The sequence below is a fragment of the Sesamum indicum genome, linkage group LG9 (assembly GCF_000512975.1).
Source record: "Sesamum indicum cultivar Zhongzhi No. 13 linkage group LG9, S_indicum_v1.0, whole genome shotgun sequence".
NCBI lineage: Eukaryota > Viridiplantae > Streptophyta > Magnoliopsida > Lamiales > Pedaliaceae > Sesamum > Sesamum indicum.
In genome coordinates, this window is record NC_026153.1 from 7849480 (window position 1) to 7870034 (window position 20555).

Sequence of the window (20555 nt, forward strand, 5' to 3'; positions counted from 1 at the left end):
CACACATACTTCTCTAAACCACACTTCTTTCTACTTTCTCAACCAAAATGGGCAGTCGTCCAGCCAAATTCGCGAATTTGAGACGGACTGAGAGCTACAGGCACTTGCAATGCTACACTTTGTTAGGAAGCGCAATTGGCAGTGTCCTACGACAAGTGAGGATCATGCCATGTTAGCATCATGAGATGAACATCACAACATGAAATGATTCTCAAACATCATCAACGAGATCTCTATCATCTTTTAAAATTCTATAAATGAATTCACAAAGGACACTCCGAGACGCAGTCTATCCTGTCACAGATGCATCAGATAATAAATGGCTGGAATCAAGCCTTGTTCATGTCATGTTCAACTTCTTGGCTTCTGAAACCCTAAAAGTTACTTCTGGGTTAGTTTCATATACCCAAACATGGTGGTGTTGCAAGCCAGCCCCCCCTGTCGCCACCTGTTATCAGGTTTAAGGTGAGAGTAGAGGAATCTTTGAGTTCATCATTTACAATTAGACTTTCCGTAAAATAAATATCAAGACAAGACAAGACAAATATTTTCTCACCTTTTGTTTTACGCTTGAAGATAATGTTTCAGAACATTGGCTAGGTATAGTGATAGCAGTCACAAGAAGCACAATTCTGAGACCATTTGTAAGGTTTGCTGATCAAGAACTAAAAGAACAATAATAAAACAGAAAACTGCAGAAAACGGTCGTAGTCGCAACATATATCTTAAACAAAACAGTGAATACAAGCTCTACAAACACATGGTGCAAAGTTGTGGCTGATGGAGGATCCTTAGTTTCTTCTCCTCTTTTTTCTGCGTCTATCTTCACTATCCGTCTCGCTTTCACTATCGCTCGATTCTGAACTTGATGATCCAGATTCAGATCCAGAGCCTTCCGAATCAGAACTTGAACTACCAGATTCAGAAGCTGACTCAGGGGCAGCCTTCTGCTGTTGCATGATGAGCCTAGGCATATTCTTTAGATACTCACGTAGGTTTTCAGTGATACCGCCGAGCCCAATTGAAGTGAAGAAGTTGATGGAGAACCTAGTGTTTTTGGGGTTATCCCTGGGAAAAATAGACTCAAAAGAGTCTTGCATGGCAGGATCGCTGAGACGTTCATTAAGCAAGCGAATTCCAAGGTGCTCCGACAATTCCTGCAACAAAATGTATAGAAGTTAATTATTAGCAACTTCTTGAGAAGACAAGAATATAGAAAAGGCAAACACACCGCGATACAAAATACAAAAAGTGAACGAGTAGTTTATAGCCCACAGCAAAATTTTCACCAATAAAAGCTTGTAAGTCATTCTGGTGAGGTATTTCTTCTCCTTTATTTGATTGCTTTCAGTTAACATAATTCCTCAGACTATATGAACTACAAAAACTTTCTAATACAGTACAATAACCCACAACAAATTTTTCACCAATAAAAGCTTGTAAGTCATTCTGGTGAGGTATTTCTTCCCCTTTATTTGATTGCTTTCAGTTAGCATAATTCATCAGACTATATGAACTACAAAAACTTTCTAATACAGTACAATAACTTCAATCTGTCAACCGCTAATTTGAATAGAGGACTAGATGAGACATAAAAGTCAGAAACCCTAATACAGTATATGTTTAACCATGTTGGAAATATAAACGCACTACCAAAGGAGGAAACTATTGCTAAGAGGGCAAAAAACTAACAAGAAGAGGAGGGTTTTTGGAATGTTATTAAAAATGCTAACAAGTACCTGGAAGAGAATTTTGATGAAAATACGGGAAGAAGAAGTCGTATCCTCTTCAGTCAACCGTATATAGGCCAAAACATGCCAAGGCAATGCGTCGGTGCCAAGTAAATGAGCGAAGAACTTCGCCACATTCCGCAGTTTATTAGTCTCCAGTCGGTGGATCATTGAATACTGCTGAACAAAACACTTCTCAAAGTTCTCCTGATAAACCTTGTTTATCATACAAAACCGCTGCCCAAGAAGTCCATAATAGCGGAGGTAAGTTCTCTCCTGACTGCAACACTCCAACAGCATAATACATAATTCCATCTGCACAGAGCAAAGCAATCACAGGAAATATAGATATCAGTGAGATCCTCAACTCGAGTTACATGGTGATTGGAAGTACATACCAGAAGATTATATACAAGCAAGAATTATTAAGAAAAAATCATATTGGACAAGAAAATATTAAATTTCGTTTCAAATATAAATCTGGAGCATAAAATTTCAAGATTATATTTGCTTACTTATCACCACAAAGATCAGATATACTCCAGGATGTAAATGAAAATACCAAAAGTGACTCCCCTAAGATTTTACAATCAACAATCGTAACTTGGTAACACTAGATATTGAAGAAATGTATCCCTCTTCAAAAGTTAAGGCGCCCAAAATAAGTCAATCAATATTAAAAGGTAGCACGAATATTTATGGTAACCATGTCATGTCAAAGAACAGAAACAAAATCAAGAAACGGTGTGATGATAGAATAACTTACTGAAGTCTTGTGGATCAAGACGTAGCAAACTCTATTACATATTATATGCTTGGATATAAAATTATCTAGGAATTCATGTTACCCACCTCCTGGCCGGGCTCCAGTTTTATTTTCAATAGTTTATGCCCGGCTTCCTCGAAATCAACGCTAGACATAATTGTCAAATAGATAGTTCTTCGAAGATTGATCAAATTTGTCTCTGTCTCATCCTTTATTTTCATCTGTTCTTCCTCTTCCTCATCCTCAGACTCTTCATCATCCTCATCATCTGAATCTGCATCTGCATCTGCATCTGAATCTGCATCATCATCAGATTCTTCACCTAGTATTTGCTTCTTCAGTTCTTCGTATCGCTTCTCATTATCGGGGAACTGGGGATCCGGCTTGAAGATATCTGCAGAGAGGGGAACAGAAATATGTCAGCTCTGTATTACAAGTAGAAGTCAAAAAAAGCCAGTTGTGGCCAGGCGGTACCTAAAGTAATCTCAGGATCTATCTCATCAAGAAGGGAGACTTCATGAGTCAATTGGTCTTCCTGCTCCACTAGATCCAACTCCGGACGAACAGCAGGATACCCCTGCATAATGCACATTAATAAAACAGTTCAAAATCCAATACGTCAAATCTAACATGTATAAGAAGTAAAGTTGGATTAAAAAATAAGTTTTCCAATGGAAACATTCTAATTGAAAACTCACCTGGAACTTAGCTTTTCGCAGTGCAAAGAGGCCTTCAATTAAAAACTGAACACGTTTATCTATTTCTCCTTCATGAAGGATTCCACGAAATCGCTCGAAGATACCTTTTGTCAAAAATCCAAATCAAGAAATCTCTCACTTCCCCAAACAAACACAGAGAAGTGTAAACAAAGAAACATATGTATAGGCATATATGCATATACGCACACACCTAGATAGCAGAAAATCACCAAACAGAGCAACAGTGTGAAATTTCAATTAAATGGAAAAGGTAAATCAATAGCCTTATTGAGCTTGGTACAAGAAGTGGGAGATGACCAGATATGCAGCAACAGACTCAGACGATAATAAGATCATCTGGTTTAATCACCGCATAATTTGTTAATAAAGCACAGGTAAACACAGCGAAATATATTGCCCATCCAGCAGTGGATTAAGAAGCAATCGCTTCCATCATGAAAAAGTCATCCTATTTCATAAGAACTACTTTACGGCAATTCAGCAATTGGCGCAACTTCAACTTAAATACATCTGATAGTATGATAATGCATCTTCATTAGTCATTGCAATGGAACAAAGAATAACTCTAGATTCTTTAGTATTAGGCCTTGATCACAGATACTTAAGACAGACAAAATGAACTTCCACATTATTATCACTAAACCAGTAATTAAATACCAATAATTTCAAATATTAAAAATATTGAATATCTCATGGAAAATATGCACCATGCAGAAAACTCAAGTCAACAGGGCATGAACAAGGACATGCACAGTCATAAAGACCATTGTGCACATAACTCCAGAAATTATCTGACCAGTAAAATATTTTCCGTAGTACAAAACCTAACAAGAATCCTGTACTCACCATGCAGTCCTCGAGGAGAAAGGTCCTGGAGCATGCTTCCACACTCTGTAACAAAGCCAACAGCCACTTCAACGCTATCATCAGTTGGCTTTTCCAGCAGTAATGTCAGCAGCTCAAGAGCAATAAGCTCGTGGACAACCTGCTGGTTCACCAGGTGTGCAATGAATTTGACTGCAGCAAGTAGTTGCGGCTGCAAATGTTCAAATAAAGCATAAGACTGTAAACATAGCAAAACACTATAATGGCTCAGAGGAAAACAAACCTAAGATACCCACCTTATCATTGCGCTTATATGCCCTCTGAAGCTGCAGTATTATCCTGCGCAACAAAAGATCACCAACTTCAGGGAATTTGGTGTTTACAACAGCAACCAGTGCTGCAAATACATCAGTGAAACCTGGAGAAGCCATTTGAGACTTCATACATGACCGGCAAAATAGACCCCTCCCTCGTATCAAGTTCTCAGCAAACAACTCAGGTATGATATTCTTAATGTTCGTTGCATTAACTTTATTCACCAACCCATTAATACTCTTTCTCAAAGCATCCCATGTCATTCGTTGATACTCAACGCTGTTTTTGTCCTGGATATCTTTCATCATTCTAGCTAGCTTAAATGGTGGAATATATACTCCACCACTCCTCCCCAAATTTGCAACCTCGTCTACTGCCACATTCCCAACCGGCTTTATCACTTTTGGGACATCATTTCCATCTCCTTTTTTATTCAAACCCGTATTCTCTACTTCACTTCCATTCGTATTCTTCTCTCTTCTCCTCTTATCTTTATCATCATCCTTATTGCGTCTATCTCTTTCTCGCTCTCTATCCCTTCGTCGCTCTTTCCTATCATCGTCTCTGCTATCGTACTTCTTATAGTGATCCTCCCTGGCTCTGTACTCCGCTCTCTCATCATCACCCTCACGTCCCCACTCACTTCTTCGGTCTCTATCCCGTCTGTCTCTCTTCGTATCTGGATATGAATCCCGCTCCCCATCCCTCTCTTTATGGCCAATTTTATCATCTTCACCACCATAATCTCTGTGCCCCCGCCGTTCAGCTTTCCTATTGTTCTCATCATCTGCTTCACGCTTCCCATCCCTTTCTTTATGGTCAATTTTATCATCTTCACCACCATAATCTCTGTGCCTCCGCCGTTCAGCTTTTCTATAATCCTCACCACCCGCTTCATCATGCCGCAATTTTCTCTCCCTACCACCGTCGTCTTTCCTACTCCTATGTCCATTCTCATTAATCTCATCATCTCGCTCGTTTCTCAATCTCATATCATCTCTTCCAGAATCTCGACCCGGATTCGAATCCCTACTTCCATGGTTCCCTTCTTCCTCCCTCCTTCTACCCGCTTTTTCTCTGCTTTCATCATCGTTTTTTTCTCTCCTCCTCTCCCTGTGGTGTCTGACTTCTTTCTCCAATTCTTCGCTGTCTGAACTGCTGCTAGAATGCCTCCGAGCCATTCGAACTATTTCTAAACCCTAATTAAGTAAAGAACCAAAACAAATAAACAAACAACTTGACAGGACCGGTGCCTTAAAGCCTATAAGCGGGGCGCGACGCTGCGGCGCCTACTGAGGAGTGGGGAGATGTGAGGGCTGCGGACCGCCGGCTACGAAGCAAGCCCAATCGAGATTTGCCGAGTGCGGGCGACGCAGTGAGCCAGTTCTAAATCTAGATTTGGTTGGGAAGCAGAAAGGGGAAAGGGAATTAGGGCAAAGGCAATGTTTAAACTGAAACTTGATAAAACGGGTGAGAACGTCTGCGCTCATGGAATTTGCAGCAAGTTGATGGAGAAGTTGAAATCATAAATCAAATCAACTTTAATAAATATAATTATATGCAAATTTTTTATAACTTAACAAATAAATTCATTTCTCAATTATGATTTATTAAATTTACTGATATTAATTAAAAAATTAGATTAAAATCTATATTTACTTTTATTATTAATTTATTCACATTAAATAAATATTTTTATGATCAAATCGTCATCATACGTCTTCACACGTTAATACATGTTAGAAAGTATATTTTTATAGTTATAAAAGTATTTTGATTGGATAAAAATTTATTTGACCTGCAATAAGTCAGTAATAAATCAATTGAAAATAAATATTAATTTTTTTATTAATATCAACAAATTCAAATTTCACTAGGGGATAAATCTGTTTGTTACGTGAAAACAAATTTTAGAGATATTAAATATAATTTTTCAAACTACAAAAAGTATATATATAATTACTTCAAAAAAATATGAAATTATATTTTTCTTCAAAATATTTTAAAATTAAACTAACATCCCCTATGAAAATGACAGTTTACACTTTATTACAATTCGTTAGGATTTAGACAAAAAATAACAATGTTGGTATAAAAATTAGGGTAAATTACAACGACATCTCTTGAAGTTTGATATAATTGTGAATACCCCTCATTATTTAAATTTTCAAATAAAAAATAATTATGTAACTCCTAAACGAAAAATTGGACATTATTAGTTTAACCTTATTGAAATCTTTAAAAAAAAAAAAAAGTACTTGAAACAATGTAAAAAATTTCATGGTGGGTAAAATAAATAGTCTATATAGAATATTAGTCCCAAAAAAAATTTAGAAAATTATAAACATATATACATAAATTTATATTTAATAATTCAAAATGGCATTTTGGTCAGTTGACTGAAAAAATGGATGAAAACCTAACATAAGTCACCAAAATGAGCTCGTTGTTGGATAGATGTTAACATTAATGGGATATTTATAATTTCTCAAACAAATAGGAGGTATTTGTAATTTACTCAAATAATTATATAAATTTTTAATGTCACCACTTATTTAACATTTTCATGTAATAGTTATACATTAATAAGAAAAAAAATACAATGATATTAACCTCACTTCCGCTCCCCCTTCCTCTCTCTCTCTCTCTCTCTCTCTCTCTATATATATATATATATAATATTTATCCCTTTAAAAAATACAAAAATATACATAGTAATATAAGAGGTAAAATTAAAAATATATGTAATTTTTTTTTTTACGCAACTTCAGCATTTTTCATTTAAATCCTAACAGAAGTGAGTTGAGTATAAATAGATAATTCTCGTAGAGGTGTAAATATAATTTCAATTTTTTTTAAAAAAAAAGTGTAATTTTTCATGTTTAGAGTATAAGTATAATTAACCTTAATTTTATTGAGTAATTATGAGTTAATGAAAAATATTAGTATAAATTATAATTACGAGTTTATTATGGGTCTTATATGGGTTACTATTGGGTTCCAAGTGGGTTAGTGATGAGGTGTGTATGAATTGATGATAAATTTTAAATAGATTTAACCTCATAATTCAATTCATAGATTTATTGTTGATCAAATTGACTACATATCAGTAACTTAATTCCATTTTTTCTGACTTATTTCACATTATTTCTGTAAGAAACAAATTTATCAAAACAGATCGAGTATGGTTTGAATTAGCTCAATTAAATTTTATTGCAGCATGAGTGTTGTGTGGGTTGATGATGGATTTTAAATATGTCCAACACGTGATTTTAATTGTTTATTTGGTAGTATTTATATCACTGACTATTTCTACATTTCTAAATGTTTGCATTTTTATAAGAAACAAATTTTCAAAGTGCATTTAGTAAATTAACATTTTTCAAATTAACGACGAACAAAAGTGAATGATTTTATAAAATAGTCAAGATTTGCGATTCATATGTGACTATGTAAAATTCTTTTTCTATCTTTGATTATATTATGAATTTCAATGAACGTATAACAATATCTAATAATAATTTATAATATGTACAATTGATACAGATAAATTAATAACTATTATCATTATGTTTGAAAATCCACAATTTCAATTCTACAAATAATGATGGAGAAATTAAGCAGAATTATTCATCTCATGATTAGTTTTGAAAATTGCAGTATTTCGTATATGCTACGAGTTTTTCATTTTATAATTTAATAAATAAATCTTTAATATAGATGGTTATTTTTCATTCTACAAGTTTTATTAAAAATATTGTCATTTTATTATTATTTAAAATTGAGAAGTTTTCAGAATATTAAATATAAAAAAATAGTTACGACCACTACCCGATCCATATTGAACCCAACCCATTTGATATGAATCAACATGTAATCAGGACAAAAATATAAGTTTGGGCAGGCCTGAGATGGGATAATTAACAAGTCTCATTGCAAAATAATGAATGAGGGTTTACTTCACAAGATGGAATTATTAGTTTTTTTTTTTTTTTAATAAATGTAAGTTTTATTAATAAAACAAGATCATATAGTACAACAGTGCTCAATTGGTGGTTTTTTCCGCGATAAATCAAGGGATACCCCATAATCTATATAACACACATGAACTAATAGAACGAGATAAGTTAATACTGATAATCCTTTGTCTAATATCTTCCACAATGATGGCGACTATGATGCTTGGTGGTCGCTCCGTATACTCAAAACGTCTCAAATTTCGTTTTCTCTAAATGTGGTAAATGCAAGCAAGAAGGAATTATTAGTTATATAATCAATTATGGAATTCATGAATTCAAATAATATAAACACTTGTTGTGAAATAAATTATGCAATCATTGAAACAAACGGATTTAAGTCACTAAATAAATTGAAAACGCAAAACCAATAAAACTACTTCAACAAGCTTTAAGGGGCTTCCCACAGAGACAATCATTGTAAACAAACGACGACGCTTCAAGATGATCCAAGGGCGAACCCGGCGGAATCGGGCCGCAGAGATGGTCGTGGCTGATATCAAGGTGCCCGATAAACGCCGCCGAAGTTATAGTTTTTGGAATCCCTCCCCTTAGCTTGTTATACGATAGATCCATCACCGAAAAATACGATCTCGGCCCGAAAGCATCTGGGATGGAACCTTCTATGGCGTTCCTGCTCAAGTTCAGTATGCTAATGCGCGAACTAATCAGAGATGGTGGAATCGGGCTGGAGATTTTGTTCCCGTCCAGATTTAATGTGCTGAGAACTGCCATCTTACCTAACGAAGCCGGTATCGGGCCGGAGAGTTGGTTTAGAGAAAGGTCCAGATCCGAAAGTCTGTTGATCTGCGAGATTGAAATGGGAATCGGCCCGATTAAATTGTTCTGGCTGAGTAAAGCCCGACTCAACATTCTCAATCTGCCGAAATTTTTCGGAATAGACCCTGAAATTTTGTTGTTCGCGAGATCTAGATGCGTTAAAGATGATAGGTTTGTCAGTGACTGTGGTATAATCCCTGAAATCTGGTTATCTGCCAAGTTCAGAACGGCGAGCCGCCGCAATCGTCCGATCTCGGATGGAACTTCTCCGGTGAGTTTGTTTCCGGTCAAGTCGAGGATCCGGAGAGCAGACAACGAAGCAATGCAAGGTGGGATTGGCCCGGAAATGCCGTTCCATTCAGCGATCGTCAGGCTCGAAAGTCGAGTCAGCCGGCAAATGGCCGGTGAAATGGACCCGGTCATGTACCCGGTTCGATGGGCCTTCGCGAAAATGGGGTCCTCGGACCTGCCCCGGAGATCGATGCTGGTGACCCGGTGAATAGTCGGGTCGCAACTGACACCATACCAGTTGTGACAGCAGTCTTTGCCTTTCCAGGAGCTGAGAACGCCCAAGTAAGGTTCGCGTAGGGCAGCCTTGAAGGCTAGGAGAGCTGCCCTCTCGGACGGCGGGCAGGCATTAGATACAGAAATTAGATACAGAAGTGTGACGAATAATATATTGTAGAAGAAGGTGGTAGCCATTAATGAGTTGGTGTTTGCTCTCTCTCTCTCTCTCTCTCTAAACCTCAGTTTCTCTCTCTCTCTCTAAACCTCAGTTTCTCTCTCTCTCTCTAAACCTCAGTTTCTCTCTCTCTCTACAGAGTTTTGCATGTGAGAGGGTTGCTTCACTGCAATACCATGCACATCGAGGGGCGGGTTGGCTGGCTGGCATAGGGTTATATATCGTGTGGGTGCGCCATGCGAGTACATATATGTGAGAGTTGTCACCCCCATGTGCTTAAATTCTTATGTATATGTCCATTATTATGGAAAATTCTATTTTAAACGGTGTTATGTTTGATCTAAACTAATTATATGATAAATATAATATATTTATATGATATAATTAATTTGAGTAAGAGTTTACTCTATTATCATTTAATTATTTGATGTCTTCGTTCCTATATCAACTTTCTTTTATTGCAAGATATATGCGGTGATGATATCTGATCTCCAAAGGTCGACTTTTGGATTCGAAGGGGATGAGAACAAGCTTGTGACCTGCACAACAAAGAGATATCGGACTAGACTCGACATGAGCATTTTGACACTCAAGTTATATCTTACTCTATGGGTCGATATTATATAATATACGAGTTTGTCTACGAACAGTCACCTTGACTTTCATAAATGTTAGAGTATATATATCGAGGACTGCTTTACGAACGACATCTATCCTCTCTGCTATGCGGGCACGTCTCCTTCATCCAATATCTCCCACTAACTTGTGTACTTGTGAGCCTGAATGGGCTTTATTTATTTTTGGATCTATGTTGTCAATTTGGTCGTTTCAGCGAATACACAATTGTATTAAACACACCATACTACATTTTCGATCGTATATATAAAAATAATTTTACCAAAATTTCGATTGTATACGTTTATTTTATTCCTTTCTATTTAAACACGAGAAATGAACATATTTTATTAAATATAACAGAGAGAGAAAATTAAAGAGAAAAGGATAATACCTTAACATAAAAATAAATGATTTTCAAAGAAAATATATTAAAAAGATCGGGATAATATAGAGGAAAAATAAAATCTAAATGCATATAAATTATAAATAAAAATTAAGTGTCTTTATTTATAGATAGTGAGAACATAGAAGTTGGAGACTCTCTCAAAATTTGCCATTTTCTAAATATTCTTTTTTAGTTATTTAAAAAATTACAAATACCTATAAAATTAACAGCCAAATAACAAATACCTCCTCATAACTATGATTATAGAGTGATACTTATTAGATAATCATTAATTTCAAAATAAGTATTTATAATTTTTTAAATAAACAAAAGAATATTTATAATTATAAAACTGAGATATCAAAGACATAAAATTCTGGCACCTATTCAATTATTAAAAGAAGAATATAAATAGGAGAGCAGGGCGCTAAGTGCGCAACTGGTGGCGTGTGCTTCGCGTGCCCCACCGTCCCACGTAAGAATTCAAATTTCTTCTTCCGAACTTTCATATCAATATAAAATAATAATATTATATAACTAACTCTCAATTATTGTTTTAATATAATACCACAAAATAATTCTAATTATACTCTATACTTCATGCAAATTAAATTAAACACATAGTTGTGGGCTGAGTGAAATAAAATCTAATGAATGCTCTTGCAATTACAAAGTGACCCAATTACAACACATATATAAAAAAAAATAATGAAAATTTAATAGAGATCAACTAAATGGATTCGACTAATTATTAGACGATCGATATTGATATTTTTTAAATAATAAAAAACTATTTGTATTTATATCAAACTTTACGAAAGTTGGTTATAATTTACTTTTCAAATATAATATAAATGTGATGAAAAATATTTAAATTTAATAATTAATTGACCATGTAGCTTTACCTTATCTATACTATTATAAAGGAAAGACGGTTTATCGACTCAAAATAGTAATTTTAATACCACTACATCAAATTATTATAACGTCAAAAATTACCCTTTGACTTCTCAACTCGTGTTAAATTAACTGCTTAGTCAACCTCCTTTAGATAATTAATTCGCTGCAATTACATTTACTAAAAAATTAAATTTACTCTCATTTTGTCTAAGTTTACTATTAATTGAAATCGAAGTAGTATATTAGTATTTATTTTGCATGTATATATAATCATCACTATCAATATAACATATATTCTACAAAAAGTGTCAATTTTTAAGTTAATTGGAGTAAATTAGTATTGATTATTACTGCATTAAAAAAATTTCTAGATAATTTATGTATATGATGTTATAAGACAATAAATAAATTTTATTATAAATAAACAAAACTATGAGTTTTAATAAAATAAAAATATTATTTTAAATTATGCATGAAAATACTGCGTGCTACCGTATCTAGTTCTTTAAAAAACTAGGGTTAAAGACTTATTGTATGGGGCTTATGGGCCTAAACATGGGCCTCATATATGGATAATTCAAGGTATATATGACTGTCGGTCCATGTTATATGTTGTACTATTTATTACTCAATCTGTTTGAGATGTACTGGGCCTAAATATTCTCAATAAATTCTAAATTTTAAAAGAAAAATAAATTTTATTTTTTAACTTAATGTTTTTATTTAAAAAGAATAATTTGAAATAGCAAGATCTCAAATTTTTAAAAATTAATTAAAATTTTAATCGAATATATTAAATAATATAATAGATTATATATTTAAAAAAAAATTGACTTATCAATATAGACGGACATGAAGTCCTTCTGCCGTAGCGTTGACGGCGGAACAACCCGACTTTCGGGCTGGATTGACTGTCAATTCAAATCAGGTTAAATTCTTCAGATTTGATCAAATTTAAATTAATTATATAATTAATATATAATAAACTAAAAAAATATAATTTAGATAAAAAATTATTAATTAAATATAATTAATTCAATTCTATTACACAGCAGTTGACGACTCAATTTATTAGAGTGTCGTATTCAAAGTGCCCACCAGGCCCCCACCTACATCCATCACTAGAAGTGAGTCAGTGACTCATTTTAAAACTAATTAATGTGTCCAATTATGGATTTATTTTTTCAAATATGTAAATTAATTACAAGCGAATAAGAGATATTTTAAATTAAACTATAAATAATTCTTCCTCCATTTTCGAGGAATTTAATTGACCTCGACTATAATACTTGTAGCTTCCGATTCAATTTCAAAATTTAATATAACGATATATAATCGCTTCGTTAAAAAAATAAAACATATATGTGATCGATGTAAAAATCACATAAGAGTCAAAAAAATCATTTTCACATAAACACAAAGAGAAAACGACTACTTATTTTTCAATAAACTCGTAATTATTAAATTAATCTGGTAAAAATAAGTTATACTCAACCCAACATTAATAGCTTAGAATAATATATTTTTAATTAAATCACGAACTTTTAATAATCTCAACCGGTTACAGATCAACAACACACACGTGGATTGATCATTGCCCAGCGGATCGACCAATCGCAATCAAATGATTATTGAATCCCCCATTTTTCTGGTAACTTTTTTTCACAAATTTCGGGACCGTTGCATACATATTTGACATTTACGCAATTTCGACCGATTTAACCACCGACAGACAATGCCATTATTTATTTTCGTTGAAAAATAAGTCCGATTTAAATAATTTCTAATTTTAGCAAATATCATGAAATTATGACTTTGGGCCCATTATTGAAAGAAGTGGTTACGAATTTGGAGATTTTTATTTTATTTTATTTTGATGAGTATCACTGTATTGAATTTAATGATAAATTGTATCTATATATATATATATTGATGTTAGGTTTAATTAAATAAATATCTCTTATTTTTTGAAAAATTATAAATATATTTTTTAATCATTGAAGAAAAATTTCACACATTTCTTAAGGTATATTACAAATACTCTTTTAAGGGGTGTTGATGATACAACGAATATATTTATTTAAGAATAATACCAGCGAGAGAGATGTCTCCATTTTGTTTTTTTAGAGGCTATTGATAAACCTTTTTAGGGGATTTTCTTACAAAATTTTCTTGAGAGATCTTTACTTCTTTGATATTTTCGGGGATTATTTCTCTATATTTTCTCTAAAAAACAGCGAAATTTTTCCTAGGATCTGCAGTAGATTTGACAATTTTAATTTGTTTTGTATGCTCGGCATTGTCCGAGTTTCAGTATCCCATATTTTTCTCACTGTTTGACGATACTTTGTGTTTGCCTTCGTATTTTTTGGGCAGTACCTCTTATTTTTCTCATTATTTAATAATACCTCGTATTTTTGCTTTAATGACATTTCGTATCTTTTATGCAATATCTTAGACAAACATTGATCTCTTTTTTTATCATATAGGCCGCATCCATAGAGGGGGGTTGTTCTTGCAACATTCCCTATTTTTTCGCATCGTATTTTCTTAACACCTCCTATATTCTTTATCATATTCATTGACTTCGACCCATAATTTGTATAATTAAATTTAATTTTAAGAGACCGCGAGTGACGACGTATACAATTTACAATCACTAAAATTATATAAGTACATAACATGTTTTAATATGTATTATTGGATTATTTTTTCAGCCAACACTAATTTCATTATAATCCACTGCTTTGCATGTACAAGCCAAGATACTAAATCAAACTCAAAATAAAAATAAAAATAAAATTCACAAACACCTATATATTTTATTTTATTTGTACAAACATATATAGATACTTATAATTAGTCCACTTAAATAATGAAATATATATTCTTAAAACAATTTGAATAAATGTTGATTATATGCGAATTATTGAAAGTAGAATAATTATTACAGATTACTTTTTTGAGTATATTTATTATGCAAAATAAATTTATTCCTAACAAAATATTAAACAATAAATTAGTCTAAGTTTACGACAATCGAGAAAAGTATAGTTTATAATATATAAGAAACAACGTTTAGTTATTACCAAATATTTAAAAAATAATAATGAAAATTAAAAAATTAAAACTATAATGTCTAGAACGATTGCTCTTGAGGCATGCAATAAAATTTAAATGTTTAATGTTATGTACATATGTGGGAAGAAGATGTGTAAGCATAATAATGACAAGATTCGAGAACATTCTAAAATATTGTAATTTGTGTACAGATGTAGGGTGGTAATGGAATGATATTAGTTTAATAATCTTTGAAAGATCACGAAATCTACCTCGATTTAGCTTATAATTAAATATTATTTCATACCCATAATTGTTCAACTAATCACTCAATTACACGTAGAAAAGAGGGGTCTAGAGTTCACCACTCTCAACCACCTACCTTAAGAGTAATTGATAGGCATCCAAATCCTTTTTTTTTTTTTTTTTTTTAAAAATATATTTTAAATAAAATAAAATATATTAATTGGACAGTTAAATTAATATAGTTAAAGTATATTTTTTAGATCAAAAAATTTTGTACAATAGTGTCAAAATCGTTACTTTGTGTCAATAACATCTTTTTTTTTTTCTTTGTAAATAGTATAAAATATTATTATTATTTTTGCTTGTTTAACTCAATAAGTATTTAAAAGATAAAATATTTTAAATAAAATTAATAACTCCAACTATACATTTTTACTTTTTCACTCTCAACTTATCTCCCTGCTAATTAAACCCTTTGAAAAAAGAAAAGATAAAATTTATTACCAGCCGTTAAAACATGAAAGTGATCAAAAGCTCAACTGTAAACTGTAATCCAAATAGAAGTGCCACTCTCAATTTATTACACTACTAATATTCCAATTAAGGCACAACCCTCATATCACATACTATATATGTATTATGTATATGAAATTTATATTACTTATATATATAAAATAAAATAAAAAATAAAACATTAATTCATATTGTACATTACTTGCTAGCAAGGTAAAGAAAATTCAAAGGGTGCCCGGTGCAATTTTTCTTTATTTTTACTTTTCAACTTTCTCTTTGAAAAGAATTTTCGTTCAGACTATCGTATTTGATATCATACTCATACGTATATTATATGATTTGTCCGTACCATTAATATTAAATTGCGATAAAAGATTTAAACGCCCGGCTAAGGGGCCGAGATCTCTCGTATACCTGACCTCCCATTGGCTTCACTATTTTCAGCTTTCTCTCTCTTTCTCTCTCCACCCACCGTGAGTCTGGCGCCACCACCATCACCGCCACCCCTCTCGGGGCTCAGTTCATGGAGCCCTTTTCAGAAATAGGATAAAAAAGCAATCTTTTTCAAAGTAAGAGCAAAAAAGTAGTTGCGAACCAAAAACCCACACATGTACGTCTATACAAACACTCTCTCTCTCTGGCCTTTTGCTCTTTGTTCTCTTCTTCTCTCTTTTGTATTCATTCATACGCTTATACTCTCCCTTCTTCACCCTTTGCTTTCTCCACTAAACAATCTTATCCTATCTCCTTTCCCTGTGATTTCTCTTCTTTGTTATCTCTCCAGAGCCAGAATTCTTGACTCCTTTGAACTTCATGAGTCGTTTTCAGCAGCAGCAGCAGCAGCAATTTCCTCAAAATATGCAGACGGGCGGCGCTGGATTGACGCGCTATCGATCCGCCCCGAGTTCTTATTTTTCCAGCTTCCTGAACGCTACAGCCAGCGACGGTGGATTTGGAGCGGAGGATTTTGAGCAGCTTTTCAGCCCGAATGTGACGACTCTGCAATCACAGCGGAAGTCGCAGCCTCAGCAGCAGCTGCGCAGGCAGCAGAGCAACGACTTTTCTTCGGTGATGTATCAGAATCCTAACTCTGATGCTGCGAATTCCGCTACGGGCAGTTCTTACACCAGACAGTTAGGTGACACGGTCTTGAATCGTGGGGCGGCGCCGGTGAAGATGGAAGGCGGCGGTGATGGCAGTTCTAATCTCATTCGGCATAGCAGTTCGCCAGCTGGACTATTTGACGACATAAACATCGAAAATGGTAACTTTTTTTTTTTTTTTACTATTTATAGTTTGTGAGTTGCTTCTCTTGGCATTTTGTTCAATATCGGAAAAAAGCTTGATATAATTGTAAAATTGAATTTTTTGGTCTAAATATTATTATATTTCCTGTTTCGATTAATATATAATTTTGAGTATGCAAAAATTATCTCATCCATTTTATTTAAGAAAATAATTAGTATTATGAAGAAAAGGGATCCAGTTAATTGATCCTTTGTTTAAGAAAAAAATTTATTCACGGATTAAATGAATAAAATTCGACCTGATTTGAAATAGAAAATTCAAATCTTGATAATTAGTATTTCGTGCAAGTGGGGCAAGAGAAAGAGTTATGAATTTACATTGAGCTGGAATTCTTTGTTCACACTGGAAAATTCTTAACCAAACTAAATATATTATTATCAAATCAATCACGAAATAAGTATAATACACTCGTTATATAATTAGTTATTTTGCCTGAATTATAAATTAATCATGATGCATTAACTCATATGAGTTAGAATCTTCGGTTGCCAATTTACTTTTCAAGAAAGTTGGAGACACTATGCTCAAATGTTTTAGCAATGAACAGAGTTTGGTGCAATGAGGGATTACGGGAATTTTGGAGCTGGTAGTCTTGCTAATGCAGAAGCATCATTTTCCTCCACGAGCAGGTTCAAGACTGAAACAAGATTTTCGTCGAGGAACTCCTCAATAACTCCTGGTGACGGACAATTCGACCAAGATCGTGGTAACGATGGCGACTACATCCCAGGTTTCCCGATGAATCCTTGGGACTTGTCCGATGATTTCCTTAAAGGGCTGGTGGACAATGACAGCAAAACATTTCCAAAAGCAAACGACTCAGACGATCAGGTTTAGCTATCTTGTAACAATCCAAATGGTTTGGTCTTTATCAGCTGTGACATAAGCCTTCTGATGGAAAAAACAAACAATTGTAATGAGCAGAACAATGAAGGTGGAAACCGGTCCACGACACCATTATCTCGCCACCTGAGTTTGCCAACAAGTTCGGCAGAGTTATCAGCCATGGAGAAACTTTTGCAAGATTCAGTGCCCTGTAAGATTAGAGCCAAAAGGGGTTGTGCTACTCACCCTCGCAGCATTGCTGAAAGGGTATAAACTCGTCGGAAACGTTAATCACTGTTTCTTCCCTGATTTATTGTTAAAAATGAGAATCGAGTTTGAGAAATTTGATGTAACTGTTTCAGGTGAGAAGAACGAAGATTAGTGAGCGAATGAGGAAACTGCAAGAACTTGTCCCGAACATGGAGAAGGTACTAAAAGCTGTTCCTAGTACGTATGTGGAATTCTTAGTTCTTTGCTGTCTAAATTTACACCATGTTTATTATTTCTCAGCAAACCAATACAGCTGATATGTTGGATTTGGCTGTCGATTACATTAAGGATCTTCAAAGACAAGTCCAGGTATGTGTTTTTGAGTGACTTGTTCACAAAGCAATGCCATTGTATCAATTCTTGACCGACTCTGAAATTCTTTCAACTTTTCAGACGCTTTCTGATAGGCATGTGAGATGTTCTTGCTCGCCCGGAACGAAACTGTAGATCAAAGGATTCCATAGTTAGTGTTAGCGTATGCTTCTTCAGAAAAAAACAAAAAACAAAAAGAGCGAGTGAGATGAATAGAGAAGGCAATGGATGACGATAATTATAGAGATCAAGAGGAGAGAAACTTATCATTTTGGTTGTCCGAAGAACAGAAAGTCCATTCGTTACTGATGTCATTATTTAGAAGTAGATGTATGCATAAATCAATCTATGTATATGTGGTTTCTTGTGCTTCCTCATTCATACATTAAAATGCCTTCTTTTACATCCTACAACTACAAAAGTCTTCCAAGGTTTCTGTCTCAACCAATCTCATTACCATGACTAATCATTCTCACATGTCAATCACATGATAAGTGTAATTCACTCATCATTATATGATCAGATTGATTTACCCAAACTCACTCCGAGCTGGAAGGGGACATCACAACACTCACGTTCTTGCATTACAGTTTGATGGTCAAGTTTTTGAGCTAAGAGAGGACGAAGGAACATATAACGGGATTGTATCTTCTATTTTATTATATATATATATTATGTGTATAAATTTTTTTTAAAAATAAAATTAATAACGTAATATTTCTACACATGATTAGTATATGTGAAATGAAATAGAAGCCGTAATAGTGACTTCAATCCGACATATATCTGGTTGCGTGGGTGGTTGCATTCAATCACAAAACATTCATTACATGCTGTTGACTCCAAGATTAGCTGTCGCATTTTGTTGGATCAGTCCGACGTGGTCGATAAATAGCCTCTTTCCGAAACCAGCGTAGACACTAGCAAACCTATCCTTATTAATGCTTCCACCAAGTATGGGATGGGGCAAATAAAGCACGGCCTCTTATTATGTGCTCTGTGCGAAAATATTAATCCCGATTATATTTGAACTATTTATTATATTATTGATTTACATTTTAAAAAGAACAACATTTTCATGATATTATGGTGAATAACAATTTATCTTCCTGTGATATAGAAAATTAACAAATTACTCTTTATAAAAAATAAATATATAACACTGTTTCGTGAATGAATTTGATTTGAATAAAAAAAAATTATGGTTTATGATCTGCAGTCAATAGCATCGGTACAATTGTGTGGTGGTTAGATTATTAATTTTTTATTTAAATGGCAGGAGTCCAAGTCTCATTTAGATGGAGATTCAAATTAAATTTCTGTGTGCAAAACTCACGACTTCTCGTAATCGGGCTCTGTCAGTGTAATGAATTGGGCTTCCGTAATATGCCCAACATGGCATTTTACACTGGAATCGGGTTTGGATAAATTGCCTGTTTGGAAATCAGTAAGCGAAGGCAGATGAGTTTAGTTTAATGTGTAAACTCTTTTTAAATTTTTTTATAATTATAAATACCCACAAAAATTTGATAATTATATAATTAAATATTCTCCCATAATAGCCCATTATAAGGATATCAATTAAATAACCATTAATTTAAACTTTAAAGAGGTATTTATAATTTTTTAAAACAATAAAAGATATTTGTAATTATAACAAACTTTAAGCGAATTTATTGTAATCTATTCTTAGTTTAAAAATAGAAGAACTAACCCAGATAATAATAAGTATTTTCTGTATAATTTAAGGGTTAATTATATTAGACTTTCTCCAAAAAAATTAAAATATATTTTTTTCCAGAAAAAAAATTAAAATTATACTTACACCCCTCCAAAAATTTTCGATTTACACATAACCCCTTCCGTTAGAGTTTGGATGGAAAATATGAAGCAAGCAATATATAATTATATAAATTTTTAATTTCGTCAATCATTTAACTTTTTCATATATATTTTTGTCCTTATAAAAGGATAAATAGCATATATATACAGAGTGATGTTAATCTTATTATATTTTTCTTTTCACATGTATAAAATCATTATAATTAAATAAGAGATAAATTAAAATTATACAATTATTTTGTTAATGCCAGTATTTTTCGTCCAAGTTCTAACAGAAGGGGGTTCTAATTTCAGAATTATTTTGAAAGAAAGTATAATTCACATTTTAGGGGGGGTTTAAGTATAATTAGCCCTAATTTTATTTCCTTCAATTCTTTAATTTAGCTACTTTATCTCAAGTTACTTTTGGTAATTAGATGAGCTACTTTTTTAGTATATTATAC

The 20555-nt window shown here is 33.2% G+C and overlaps 3 protein-coding genes across 3 annotated transcripts; 1 reads left to right on the top strand and 2 right to left on the bottom strand.

Annotated features, from left to right (window-relative positions):
* On the bottom strand, positions 571–5872 carry LOC105171074 (pre-mRNA-splicing factor CWC22 homolog). Its single transcript, XM_011092086.2, has 7 exons — positions 4337–5872; positions 4062–4251; positions 3195–3298; positions 2971–3073; positions 2583–2890; positions 1740–2045; positions 571–1157 (listed from the first exon to the last, which is right to left on the bottom strand). Exons 1-7 carry the CDS (start codon positions 5534–5536, stop codon positions 792–794), a joined length of 2577 nt encoding a protein of 858 aa, XP_011090388.1. The 5' UTR covers positions 5537–5872; the 3' UTR covers positions 571–791.
* On the bottom strand, positions 8635–10179 carry LOC105171075 (DNA damage-repair/toleration protein DRT100). The gene has a single exon (XM_011092087.2). The coding sequence runs from the start codon at positions 9851–9853 to the stop codon at positions 8753–8755; it is 1101 nt and encodes a 366-aa protein (XP_011090389.1). The 5' UTR covers positions 9854–10179; the 3' UTR covers positions 8635–8752.
* Positions 15939–18461, top strand: LOC105171166 (transcription factor bHLH130-like). The gene is made up of 6 exons (XM_011092192.2): positions 15939–16819; positions 17411–17694; positions 17788–17955; positions 18051–18116; positions 18199–18267; positions 18352–18461. Exons 1-6 carry the CDS (start codon positions 16369–16371, stop codon positions 18403–18405), a joined length of 1092 nt encoding a protein of 363 aa, XP_011090494.1. The 5' UTR covers positions 15939–16368; the 3' UTR covers positions 18406–18461.

What these genes read in the sequence shown, in the direction of transcription:
- LOC105171166 (XM_011092192.2), top strand. Translation starts at nt 16,369, where the DNA reads ATGAGTCGTTTTCAGCAGCAGCAGCAGCAGCAATTTCCTCAAAATATG. An exon ending in CTCGCAGCATTGCTGAAAGG is followed by an intron (nt 17,956 to 18,050) that starts GTATAAACTCGT and finishes TAACTGTTTCAG; the next exon opens with GTGAGAAGAACGAAGATTAG. An exon ending in ATCTTCAAAGACAAGTCCAG is followed by an intron (nt 18,268 to 18,351) that starts GTATGTGTTTTT and finishes TCAACTTTTCAG; the next exon opens with ACGCTTTCTGATAGGCATGT.
- LOC105171075 (XM_011092087.2), bottom strand. Translation starts at nt 9,853, where the DNA reads ATGGCTACCACCTTCTTCTACAATATATTATTCGTCACACTTCTGTAT.
- LOC105171074 (XM_011092086.2), bottom strand. Translation starts at nt 5,536, where the DNA reads ATGGCTCGGAGGCATTCTAGCAGCAGTTCAGACAGCGAAGAATTGGAG. An exon ending in TTCTCCTCGAGGACTGCATG is followed by an intron (nt 3,299 to 4,061) that starts GTGAGTACAGGA and finishes TTTTGACAAAAG; the next exon opens with GTATCTTCGAGCGATTTCGT. An exon ending in AGATCCTGAGATTACTTTAG is followed by an intron (nt 2,891 to 2,970) that starts GTACCGCCTGGC and finishes CCCTCTCTGCAG; the next exon opens with ATATCTTCAAGCCGGATCCC.